This window comes from Podarcis cretensis, assembly GCF_951804945.1.
Source record: "Podarcis cretensis genome assembly, chromosome: 4".
Lineage (NCBI taxonomy): Eukaryota > Metazoa > Chordata > Lepidosauria > Squamata > Lacertidae > Podarcis > Podarcis cretensis.
The window spans coordinates 85,837,637-85,851,065 of NC_137173.1; the positions used below are offsets into that span (position 1 = coordinate 85,837,637).

General features: G+C 41.0%; 1 protein-coding gene across 4 annotated transcripts in view; it reads right to left on the reverse strand.

The window, feature by feature from the left end:
- CLYBL (citramalyl-CoA lyase) overlaps positions 1-13,429 on the reverse strand; it is a 194,950-nt gene that overhangs the window by 165,517 nt on the left and 16,004 nt on the right. The window contains exon 1 of one of the 4 annotated variants that reach the window (XM_079972948.1): positions 6,258-6,415. The exons of the other annotated variants lie outside the window; for them this stretch is intronic. Within the exon in view, the coding sequence (XP_079829074.1) occupies positions 6,258-6,400 (143 nt within the window). The 5' untranslated portion in view covers positions 6,401-6,415. Of the gene's footprint in view, positions 1-6,257; positions 6,416-13,429 lie in introns of those variants that run through there. 4 annotated transcript variants of the gene reach the window in all.

A 13,429-nucleotide genomic window follows, 5' to 3' on the forward strand; every position in this document is an offset into this window, starting at 1 on the left:
GATTGATTTATATACTGATTACATGCCAAAATGGCTTCTACTCTGAAGTGAAGTGCTCTTTTGTCCATGAAATAGGGCCCATTACCCTGTGAGCGAACTACAACTCCCATAAGCCCCAGTCAGAACAGGCAATAGTCAGGGATGATGGGAGCTGGAGTTCAGTAACATTTGGCAGGTTTCAGGTTAGCCACCTTTCTTATAAAAAGCATAAAGTCCTCTTCATATGTCAAACTAATACATTTTATGCCAATGGGATGAAAGGATGCAAAAATGTTTTGTTATTTTTATCTTCAGCTCCTTTGAGAGCAGAAAAATATATTTTTTTAAATCAGCATGGAGTGATCAATAGGGATCAAAGAATCAAGGCTTTCACCAGAAAATCTCTAGCAGTTTCTTGCTGTCTATGGAACAACCCTGGTTTGAAAGGAAAGGTGTGACTGCCATCTAGTGGATAGCTATAAACCATAATTTTTGAATTTTTTTATATATAAAAAAATCTATTCATTATCATTCTAAAATATTCCCATGTATTTTTACAGATTTATACCTGTAATGTTGAGTAACATCAGTGAGCTCCTCTTAGGCATTTCCTGACTGCAAGAACGTTTGAAAACGAATAATTCCTAATAGTACTTACACATTTCAACATATTTGGTACATGTGTAGTACTTAACCATTTCATGTTTCCCACCAAATCATACAATATTGCATCTAGGTCACAATTATTATTTGAATTCAGCAATTGTTCAGGGTTCCGGATTCCAAATATTTAATAATAAATATTTCTTCACAAAATGGAATTTTGACCATGGAGGAATCTGCCATTAGGCTCATTGGGCCTCCATCTCATTCCTTGTGTGGAATTAGTCCAGTATCCTTTGTGGCCTGTCTCACTGATGTGTCCTAACCAGTGGTTTTGTGTGTTTTTTTTGTTTGTTTTTTTGAAGATCAGGCCATAATTTTCCATGTGTTAGAATGATAGTTAGAAGTCAACCTTAGGGCTTACTGTTATGATACATTTGTAGGAGTGTAAAAGGTTAAGGACCCCTGGACAGTTAAGTCCAGTCAAAGGCGACTATGGGGTGCGGTGCTCATCTCACTTTTCAGGCCGATGGAGCAGGTGTTTGTCCACAGACAGCTTTCTAGGTCATGTACCCAACATGACTAAACCGCTTCTGGTGCAATGGGACATGCCAGAGTGCATGGAAACGCCACTTACCTTCCTGCCCCAGCAGTACCTAATCATCTACTTGCACTAGTGTGCTTTCAAATGGCTAGGTTGGCAGAAGCTGGGGCAGCAACAGGAGCTTATCCCATCGCATGGGTTCGAACCGCCGACCTTCCGATCGGCAAGCCCAAGAAGCTCATTGGTGGCACTGTGGTCTGTAGGAATGTAAGGTAAGTCATATTACGGAAGAAGAGACTATTGCCATCACAGGCCAGTCTGTTTACAGTCTATGTCAGTTTTGCATATGTTCATTCAAAAGTCTATTCCACCTCCTTCATTCCACAATTTGATTTTTAAGAAAAATCTGCACAAATATTCATGCTGAAGTACTTATTTAAATATGCATTTTAAATCTCAATGCATACCTTTATGAACATATTTTATTGGAAAATACACATTCTAAAATGCATTTTGCTATATTTTTGAGCCGAGAACTAGGTTACACAATTCAGAGAGGTGTGAAATCCAAAGTATAATTACATTCTGATCTGCACATTAGTCTGGGAAGCACAGATCAGGCTGGTTTGCATCAGAATTCACAGATACTGAATTCCTCGAGCATCCCTATTTTTTTAACACCTCCCAATATGTGTCTCTTTTCAGCTGGGGAAACAACAGTGCCAGCTCAATGCCTCCTTTTCAATGTAAAATAGATGGCTGGCTGGCTGCCACACCCTTCACTGTCATCCTCAGCAAGCAGAATGGTTTGTGCTTTCCTGGATTTCTTTGAAAAGCAGATTAAATCATTCTGTAGCCCTAGTCCTTCTCTTGCTTGCTTTCCTTTGAATCATAGACAGAAGTGATGGCATTCTTGATGGCTGGTTTTTTGATTTAGAGGATGACATAATCTGAAAATTCCTGAGTTAAAGAGACCCTGTGTGGATTCCAAATCAGTTCTATATCATTCAGACTCAGATAAAAGCACTTAGGATGAACCCAAGGCATTTTCTCATCTATCTGAGCACCAGTCAGTTTCTTCCTCCTAAAAGGAACACAAAATAAAGGCTTCCAATAAAGGAAAGTGTTGGCCAAATGGCAGCAGAGATGTCTCAACTGTATTTGCAGTACTGGACAGTACAGTAGAGCTGTATCACTCACTTGACCCACCTCCTGCTAGAGAGGGGTGCAGCAGTCATAGTTCAACTACGTATTACAATACATGAAAGAGTGGCCAAGGCCAAATTTGTGCAGAGCGCCTTTTCTCACCAACACTAAAAAAACACACGAGCCCCCTCATCACATCTGGGATTTGAAGTGAGCTCCACAAATGTTTGATCCACAACCGCACTGCTTTTAGAAATGCAGCGTTGTGCAGCTCAAAAAAGCTTGATGTTTTCTCTACCTGTATTTAAGGCATGTGCCCGGTATTGAGAGATAATGTATATCTCATTTACAATGGTAAGGTAAAGGTAAAGGGACCCCAGACCATTAGGTCCAGTCGTGGCTGACTCTGGGTTGCGGCGCTCATCTCGCTTTATTGGCCAAGGGAGCCGGCATACAGCTTCTGGGTCATGTGGCCAGCATGACTAAGCCGCTTCTGGCGAACCAGAGCAGCGCACGGGAACGCTGTTTACCTTCCCACCGGAGCGGTACCTATTTATCTACTTGCACTTTGACGTGCTTTCGAACTGCTAGGTTGGCAGGAGCAGGGACCGAGCAACGGGAGCTCACCCTGTCGCGGGGATTCGAACCGCTGACCTTCTGATCGGCAAGTCCTAGGCTCTGTGGTTTAGACCACAGCGCCACCAGTGTCTCTTATTTACTTATTTACCCGTGTCCCTTATTTATTTACACTGGTGCAGCTGCACAATTAATGAGTGTGGAAAAGCTCTAGCAGCCCAAAATTATAAACAATTTATTATTACTATTATTATTATTATTATTATTATTATTATTATATATTTTTTTAAGTCCTATTAATTTTACTTTATGTATGTTTGGAATGCAATGTTTCCTCTGAGGAAACATGCATAGGATTTAGTTACAGATAGGTAGCCTGAAGAAGTATCTGAAGAAGTGTATCTGAAGAAGTGTGCATGCACACGAAAGCTCATACCAAGAACTAACTTAGTTGGTCTTTAAGGTGCTACTGGAAGGAATTTTTTTATTTTGTTATGCATAGGATTGGGCTTCAATCTGACTCAAAGACATGGGATTGGACTTAATCCAAAAGTCAATGGATTTGGGGCCAATTCGCCTTCATTTACAACAACAGATTTTCCATCCCTTTAAGGCTCTCACCCAGTTGTTGGAACCCTTGCCTTTGAAAAACATTAGATTAGATAAATGTTCTCTTTTGCAGTGGCTTCTTCACACATGGAAGTCAGCACCACGCCATAATACAACAAAAGCAACAACACAAAAGCTAAGATACTGCACAGGCACATTCATTCTTAAATGAAAAACCGTCATGTATGAAGTTTAGCCATAATTCAATGTCCATCATTCCACAATGCAGACAATAGACTGGATCCAGAGAAAGCCTGTCATGCTTTAATCCAATTTAAATCAATGGGGCCAAAGTTAGTCATGACTAACTTGTTCCACTGACTTATTTGGGACTAAAGTATGACAACTGTCCTCTTGATCCAGATTATATACTTTACCTTACAACTGAATATTTTACCGAAAATTGGCGATTTAAAAAAGTGTTAATTTCCCCCCATTTATGTTGATTTCTTCATATATTTAAACAATCTAATATCTACGTGAGTCCTTCTGAAAACCAGTGTTGTTCTTGCATGTGTATTTTGATAATGTATTGTTGACCTCATTTGACCTTCTTGGCATGCCATAACCCCAGAACCCTTCAATTAACCACCGCTTCTTGTTACTTTCAAACTAGGAGAGTATTTACTCACTTACTTTCTATATTGCCCTTCGTCCAAACACCACAGGGTGGTTTACAATACAAAAATACAAATACAAAGTAACAAACAAAAACAATAAAACTCCCCCCACAGTTTAAAAGGCCACAGATTGTCTAATTAGCCAAAGACCTGGGAAAAGAGGAATGTTTCTGCCTGCCGCCTAAAGATATGTCACGAAGGTGCCAGGTGAGTCTCCCTTAAAATGGTTTAAGATGCTGGCTTGTTCCAAACTTAGTAACTAGAGTTTCTTGGTTCAGAAGAAAAAAGAAACTATGGTTAATTGAACACTTCCTATAATAGATGGAACTGGCATTGCAGAAAAAGTTTGTGCATTTCTTAGCTTACAATGCTAAGGCTATTAAGTGTTCAGTATAGCTACATTTCCTTTTGTTTCCCCAAGCCATTTTTAAATTATGATATTGTCAATCGTCTAGTTATTGTTGAGAATTATTTTAATGTTCTTGCTTATTGTGTTTTATATTGACTTGCTTTGCTGTAAACCATACTTGACACCTCTAAATAAATAGATAAGTGTTGCAAAAAAGGTGACAATGTTATTTACCCCTTCCATTAAAACAGGTTTACAAGGTATGTTCCTGATTTTTATTCCCTGATTAGGGAATAAAGCTCACCCTGTTCCAGCCATCCTCTGAAAAAGAGCAGGGGGGCTTAGTTCTTCCAGTAAAACCTTATTTCAACCTTAATTTCACTATATACTGCTTTGGCTACTGTTGGCATGATTTGTAAGAGTAGAGTAGCTGCTTACTTCCACCCCACCCCCCACCCCAGCTCCCCAAAAAGAAAGCACCCAATTTTTTTTTTTTTTTTTTTGGTACATTGCATTATAGAAGCTGTTAAACAACATTTTCACAGTCTTGGTTGGTTCCAGCACACCATTGTTTTGTGCTGGTAGTAAACCGTCATGAATGTCTAAATTATGCTTTTAATAGTACAACACACACATCAAAAATTTGAGTTGTATTTTGAAAAAATCCGTATGCTGTGCCCAGAAGAAAAGAGGACAGACTGTGAAGCATCTGTGGCACTGGGAGGGGGAATGGAGGGGGGGCGCAGAGGAAAAGAGTGGGAGACCATGGAAGCATTAAGTAATTGCTGCTTTTACTGAGCAAAGTACAGCTTAGCTTGTTTTGTATCTGGAAAGAACTGGGTATATTGCTATCTGATCTGCGTGCTATTTCATTCTGAAGGCTCTGCCTTAGCAAAAGCTGGAATGCTTCCTTTTACAAAATATAATAAACACTGGGATATTTGGGGCAGGGAAATTTGGTAAAAATAAAGTTACATTTTTTGCTTTTACATGATAATACAAGAAGCCTTTAGGGGACCAAAACATGAGAGTGGAAATCCTAAAATGAGCCATAATCTTGTGACACACACACCCTCCCTGGACTATATGTTTTCTTTAAAACATATATTTTGCACATGGCAAAATACAATGTCCATTATATTCTTTCCTCTTCAATAAAGAGAGGCTACCAGAGAGCTGTGCAGCTTCCTCAGTTTTCAAAACAATTTAAGACATATGAACTTCCACCACGCCATGCTAAGCCTTGTTAACCACTGCCTCCAAAAGATGTTGCATTTTAAGAACAAAATCTAGGCATGGAGGAGGAATTGCAAGTGTTTTTTAATGCCAGAGCTTTCAGAAAATGTATGATGTACATATATACCGTCTGGTAACATAACTCAAATACCATAAACACTTCTCTGAGGCAATTTCCCTTCTCCTCTTATTTTTTATTTTACTCTAAGTAATTAAAAAACGTAATTCAGAAAGCTTTCTATAACACCCTCAGGAATTCCTATAAGGATCTCGAAAGGCAGATCAGTCTTATTATCACCATATTTTAAGAGAGAGAGAGAGAGACTGTGGCTGAGAGTTAGCATCTTGCCTACATGAAGCGAGTTCACAGCTGATACAAAATCCGACTATGGAGCTTCACAACTTACAATTCACACAATTACCCACTGCAGTGCCCTCCTTATAAGCAGGGACATCACAGCGTTATTACTGGCACACACCTGTAACCCTAACTAACACAGCAAGCAAAGGGCTAAATATTTAGGCACCGAATATCGAAAGAGGTCAGGAACTGAGCCCCAAATATGCAGGATTCAGTACAGCTTTCAAAACTCACTTCCAGCTTTCAGGCAAGTGTAGCCAGCTGTTTCTAAAAGCAGGTTCTCCACGAATGGACTTGCAGGAGTCAAACTGGGAAGTGTGGGAGAGGCGGAGAAGGAAGAGAGGGTTTTCTTCCAATATCAGGATACCCCACTGCATCAGGAAAGCACTGGGGGAACCAAGTGATTCTCAAATCGCCCAATATTCCCCTCTCCGCTGAAAGAAGTGGTTCCAGTTATGCTGGTGGAAGTGTACTGCCTGCCTGGAATATCCCTGGGCACAGTGTTTCTGCATAGGTTCTAGTCTTGAGCAGGGGTGAAGGGGTTGGCAAGCAAAGCCCTTCCCTTAGCCAACACGCAAAGAGCGATAATTCATGTCCTTGGTGGTAGCTTTGGGTGAGCCCATTCTGCCCCCTCCCGGGGGAAGAATCGGCTCAGAAACTAACACACACTATGTTGTCTGTGGCCTTACGATGCTGAGCCATCCCTTCTTCTCCAAAGCAAGCACAGGGGGTGGAGGGACGAGCTCAGAGGCAAAGATACCCTAAACCATCCACTGCAATGGAGCCAACTCCACTTTCTTTAGCCTGCCTCCATTGCACTGGGGTGAGTGATATCCCCATACTGGTTAACGTTACCCTTGATCTAAAATCAGAACTATGAGGATTCCTTTGATTCTGCTGATTTTCTTATGCTCTGCCTCCAATTAACAGACCCTTGTATATTAAGAAACTGGTCATCCCTACACCCTTTCACTATTTATTGATTTAGTTATTTGTTCAGACAGCAATTCTGGCTGAAGGCTGCTTAAATCTCCCTGATTTTGACAGGAGTTAAGTCATCTTAAGTATGTGCAAACATGCAACTCTGCAGAACAATCCTTTTTTGCACGACTACCAAGATGCAAGTGCCACTGTGTGCATTGGGACTTACTTGTAGATAAGTATACTTGGGATTCTGCTCTTACAACATTTAAAGATGGGATCAGTGGGACTGAGCATACTGCTTGCGCACCGACCATTTAATTGGAAGAAACTTTGTAATGTTTGCTGAAAAATTACAACTGCATGTGAAATAAAAACTGTTAACTAAGTACATCTAATATAAAAACACCTTTTGAAAGCTACTAAAAATCTCTACATGTATACTAAAAATAATCAACAACACACAAAAATAGCACAAACTTTTAAAAGTTCAATCGCTTTTACTCTTCTATTGCAATGCTTTTATTGTTTCACTGATCATACAAATAAATGACAAGCTGTGTCCTCAGAAATGCTAATGAAGTCGGTTTTTGCAGAAATACCCTTTAGAAATGTTAACCAATGAGTTGCAAAATGCTCTCGATGCAGGGAAGGCTGAAAATATGAAAACTACAAGTAAAACGAAGAGCGGAGCGGCTTCAGGTATGGCTGGTGTGTGTGTTCCATTTATAAAAACATGCACCCCAAACTCTGCAACGAAAGTGCCTCATAATCACTACCAAAAACGAAAAGCCAGGCGTGAATAAAGTAAGTTTTAAAAGCCGGTGTGTTCATATAAGAAATGGCAGAAACTCACCAAACCTTCACATGTAATAGGGTTGATATGAATCCAGAAAGGGAGCGTTTTCAACAGTCAATTACTTTTCCATTTTGTCCCAGGACTTTAAAAGTTAAAGGCATAGTTCTGCCAATTGCGAGATGCCCCATCCAGCACAGACCACCCACAAGTACTGATTTTCCATCTGGTGAACAAAACAGACATCTCCCTAATTATTTTTTAAAAGGGTTTTCCCCCTCCTCCCCTAACATGCTTCCTTTATTTGTCTGTGACCTGGAACTTAATGGAAAACCTGGTAGATGCCAACCATATTTCTTGCAATGCAGCATCCTATTTTTCCTCCCCTTAAAAATGCTTATTTGAAGCTATTACATATGCTGCTTTGTAACAATCCAAATCATTACACAATTCAAGCCTGAGATTAACACAGTTTTGCACTTAACACTGAATATTTTAACCAGTACATTAAAGTAGAACAGTACTCGGCTTACAGTCTCTTACGCTGAGATCCCATATTGCCAGTGTCAAAATTTATGCCTTTTTTCAGTAAGATTGTCTCCACTGCCAGCAATACACTCAGAAATGCCAACTGTAATTAAAATCTGGCACTCTATGCAGTCACAAGCAGACTTTTTAAAGCCCTCTTTTAAAACTATTTTTATTGTTATTTTTAATGATTGTTATTATTTATTGTTAGGCAAAAGGACAAGAGAAATTGTATGTGCTTTCCAAAACTGACACAGTGAACAATTGTGATCACAACTGTCCAGGAAACTAGCCTCGAAAAAGCCATAAACTATGTTAATTATGGAGTGTGTGCGCACAGAAAGAAATCCCCACATGCCAGGATCACAGATTTCAGTCTTACATATAGTATCTATATGTTATTATGCTGGATAAAATTTACATACTCTACAGCATGAAAAAAGGAGATAAAATAGGCACATTAAGCAAGCAAGCTGCTCACCAGGAAAGGAAGATATGAAACAAAAAGGAAAAGCCATTTGTAGTGGGAGTGGGTTTGGTAGTGTTTTCCCTCTCCCATATAGCTTCATGCTTCAAAAATATTCTGCAGTATGGATATCTTACAGTGCATTCTATGTAAGTCCCACAGTGAGCTCAATGAAGCTTAGTTCCAAGGAAGTGGGTTCAGAACTGCAGCTTAGTTAAACTATGGAACTCCCTGGCACCAACTTGGATGGCTTTAAAAGAGAACGAGGCCAATTCATGAAGGACACAAGGCAATGGCTACTAGTCATGATGGCTATGTTCTACCTCCACTGGCAGAGGCAGTACTATTTGTCTAGAAAAAGAGGTGCCGAAACTCACCATTCTCTTAGAATGGCGATGGCAACCACCTGAAAGAGGCCAGAACTGAGTTCCGGCAAGTTCCATCTGAAAAAATCCCTGATCAGAGACGTTGATAAACTATAGCTAGAATAAATAATACATTTAGGGGCATCTAGGTTTGCTCTACAGTGTAGCTACAGAAAAAAATGTAATGTCACAGTGAGTCCATTTTATGTGTTGTTTCTGAGCCTAAAGGATGTATAGGCAAGATGGGTATTGATAATTTCCATTTTCTCCCCCCCCCAGGGGAAACAACCCTGTGTCTTCAAAATGTTCAGAAACAGATTACATCTCCAGGGCTGAGACTTCCTGCCATCATCTCTCTCGCCTTCATCTTGATGCAGAATTTCGAGGCAGATTTTAGAAATCCTAACAGAGATGAAATCCTCCAGATTGACTTCTTTGTGGAAATCAGCCTCTAGCAACAACCCTTGCGGTGCTGTTTTCTCAGTTCAGAAATGTTTTTCAAATATGTTTTTCTCGGAACTTTCAAGATGAAATATACTTAAAAGAGCTAGACAACTCGGGGAGCCCAGCGTTCTGTAAGCAAACTATATATTAAAAGGTGGCTTTTTACTTTTGCATTCCTATTTGTTGAAAAGCAAAGGGGGGGAGCGCTTTTAAAAACAGGGAGTCCTGCCTATAATGGCACCTGTGTTAAATTCTAGACAGGGGAGTATGATACAGTTGGGACAGGAGGTGCCATTTCAATTAAATATAAAAAATAAACTCAAATTGTACAGACAAGCTTTGTAGTGCATGCCCTCTACCTAACAGCACAACTCCCATTGAGTTTTAAATGGAGCGGGATTTTTGCAGACAAATGTGTAACCATTGTCCAGCTGTCTAATAAAGACTGAACTTGTTGTCTTGCTTGTTGCAGATAGAAAGGACTCCACTGTGAATACAAACAGTGGATAACAGTCCACAGGATCGGATCATTTCTCTTCAGACTCTTGGAAGATGACACCTAAAATGCCATGGCAGAAAAATTATTTCATCTCTAATGCCATCAACTATATATGGAAGCCTGTTAACATCATTCTTCGGGTAGTCTGCCCTGCCCTAAACTGTAATGGCTTCCTAGAACTTATCCTGATGCTAATTTAATAACCCTATATGAAAGATTAAGTGATGCTAGCTATCCAAAAGGGTCCATAATGAAAGAACATCAACTACAGGAATTGCCAAAGGTAGGGTCGCCATATGTCCTCTTTTCCCAGGACACGTCCTCTTTTTCATGGGTTTGTGAAATGAGAGCCATAGGGATCCATTGTTAAAAGTAGAAGTTGGCAAATGTGTCCTCTTTTTTGTTCTTCAAAATGTGGCAACCCTAACAACAGATCGAAGACTTACTGTGAGGTAATCAATGTAATAATCAGCAACAAAACAAGAAAAATAAGGCTACAACAGAAGCCCATAAACAAGATCAGGGAGAGCTGGGGGTTCACGAACTGTAGGATGAATGAAAAATAGGGCAGGGTGGGAAAATTGGACACTCTCCTCCTAGATACTACTGCTTGGAAGTGAAGTTCTTTGATTTTACTCGTACTAAGTCTAAACCATAGAGCCTAGAGCTTGCCGATCAGAAGGTCGGCGGTTCGAATCCCTGCGACGGGGTGAGTTCCTGTTGCTCAGTCCCTGCTCCTGCCAACCTAGCACTTCGAAAGCACATCAAGTGCAAGTAGATAAATAGGTACCGCTCCAGCAGGAAGGTAAACAGTGTTTCCGTGCGCTGCTCTGGTTCTCCAAAAGTGGCTTAGTCATGCTGGCCACATGACCCGGCCAGTAAAGCAAGATGAGCACCACAACCCCAGAGTTGTCCGCAACTGGGCCTAACGGTCAGTGGTCCCTTTACCTTTACCTAAGTATACTTAAGATCAGATATTAAACACACAACAGCTCTATTCAGGCATTATACTCACAGCTGAGGCCAACCTATGAGCAAGGCCATGCCAACTACCCAATGCTGCCACCATGCTCGGTGCCTAGCCCTGCCCACCTGATAGCCACATGTACAGCATGAACTTCACATGTACAACTGTAGGTGTGGATGGCAAGGGCGGAGTTAGTTGGCACATGCAACATGGGGGATGGCTCTAATTGGTCCAGCCACTTTCTCTGCCACCCATTGGTCCTCCCCATGGGTATAACACTTAACGCAAGTTACTGCCAATACTGTATTCAAATTTGCTGTTCCTAAGATGGTACAGTCCTCATACGGGGCTTTACTAATTTAGAATGAACGCGAAGGAATTGCTTGTTTGAAAGTGTGTATTATTAGTACTGCAGTATTTAAAACCGTTTAGGACAAATTACAATCACAACTAGACTGTGTCCTAATATATAAATATATCTGAAGGGTCAAAGGCAAGGGCAAAAAGCTGCATCTTAAGCATACAATGAAAGCTGTACAGTCATACCTCGAGTTGAATGTGCTGAAGCACATTCAACTCGAGGTATGACTGTACAGCTTTCATTGTATGCTTAATGAGTTGAGCACTTTTGGGTTGTGCTCTGCGGCAACCCGGAAGTAACGGAGCGCGATACTTCCGGGTTTCACTGCTCGCGCATGCGAAGATGCTCAAAATGACGTCACGCGCATGCGCATAAGCGGCAAAACACGACCCACGCAGACACACCGTCGCGTCTTACATTCCATTCAGGATGCGAACGTACAAGGATCCTGTTCGCATCCTGAGGTACCACTGTATAATGAAAGTGCCTGATGGGGAAAGAATTCCCCAACTTAAGGGCTGCCACAGAGAATGCCTTCTCCTAGGTCACCCCACCCCACCCCTCTGAGTTCAGAAGAACTACTGAGAAGGCCTCCTGTGCTATCTTAAAACCCAAGAGCATCTTTAGCGAAGGAGGTTGTCTTTCAGGTATTTGGGACCTGAGTCATACAGGGCTTAAAACACCAATGTGTTTAAACCTTAAATTGGGCTAAGAAATGAACCAGCAAAACTGTTTGAAAACAGGGGTGATATGAGTTCTAAAAGGAAGATCAGCCAGTAATTTTGGCCCAATTAAAGTTTCCGAGTCATCTTCAAGAGAAGCCCCATGTAGAGTGCATTGCAGTACTCCAATCTGGAAGTTACCAGAGCACAAAGTACTGTGGCCCAAGTCCTGGAGGAGGAAACTCTGCAGGGAGGGAAAGGGAAGCTGTGGTTCTGAGGGGAAACTGAAATGGGCAGGAAGGAGATATTGTGATCCTGGGGCAGGAAACTAAGAGAGGGGAACTTTGGCTGAGGGAAACTGAGTCAGGTAGAAGGCTTATCAAGTGGAGTGGTAGCCCCTAGTGCAGTAAAAGAACTGGCACAGTTCTTGGGCTCTGAGGTTTCTCTTAAGGCATATGATGAAGTTTTCCAGCTGAAACTAAGCATGTCAGACCTCTAAGTTGCTTGGACTTGAGACTGCCTTAGAAAACATATTAAAGCTGCTCTGAACTCTCAGGAAGGAGAACCAGGAGGAAGAACCAGTATGATGTCACAGGATAGTGTCTGACTAGGGTTCAAACACTGGTCAGCCACTGCATGACCTCAGTTAGCTCAACCTGACAGTGCTGCTGGGACACATACCTTGAGCTCCTTAGAATGTCAGAATTAAAACAAACTTATGAATAATATGCAACACTGCAGGTGAATGGATGAACTCGCAGCACAACCCCATGCACGTTTATTGAATCCAACTGCAGCTTTAGTAAAAAGATGAGAATTGCAGGGGGTTGGACTAGATGACCCTTGGATCCCTTCCAACTCTAAGATTCTATGGAGGTTTTTTAGGTTCTCATGTGGCATAATTGTATAATGCTAGCTTACTTATCTCAAAAGAGGATACTTACTGAGAACAGGATTAGAATACAAGCAGATTCTTAAACGCTTGTAGGAAGCTTAAACGAAGAGACTAGAAATGTTTTCTTCATAAGAATGAATGCATTGCAAATAAGCGCACAACATATAATTAGAAACACCATCTCAAAATGCTTTACAATATTTATGTCTTCTGCCCTATGAGACTAGTGAAGATAATAAGGGAAGTCATGCTGGAAGCATACATTGTTTTCTTAATATTTTCCATTTGTTTGTTTGTTGTTGAGTTTCAATTAACATTGAAGTGGGGAATCATGGAAGAGAATAGTCACGGCAGCTACTTCTGGGGGGGGGGGACCCAGAATTTTGTCATTTCCCCCCTAACTACAGAATTAAGTACCTGCTGAGGTTTTCTGTGACTCCCCAGTTCAGATATTACACTGCTCAAGAGCGTATACCACACACTTGAACAACACTCTATGCCG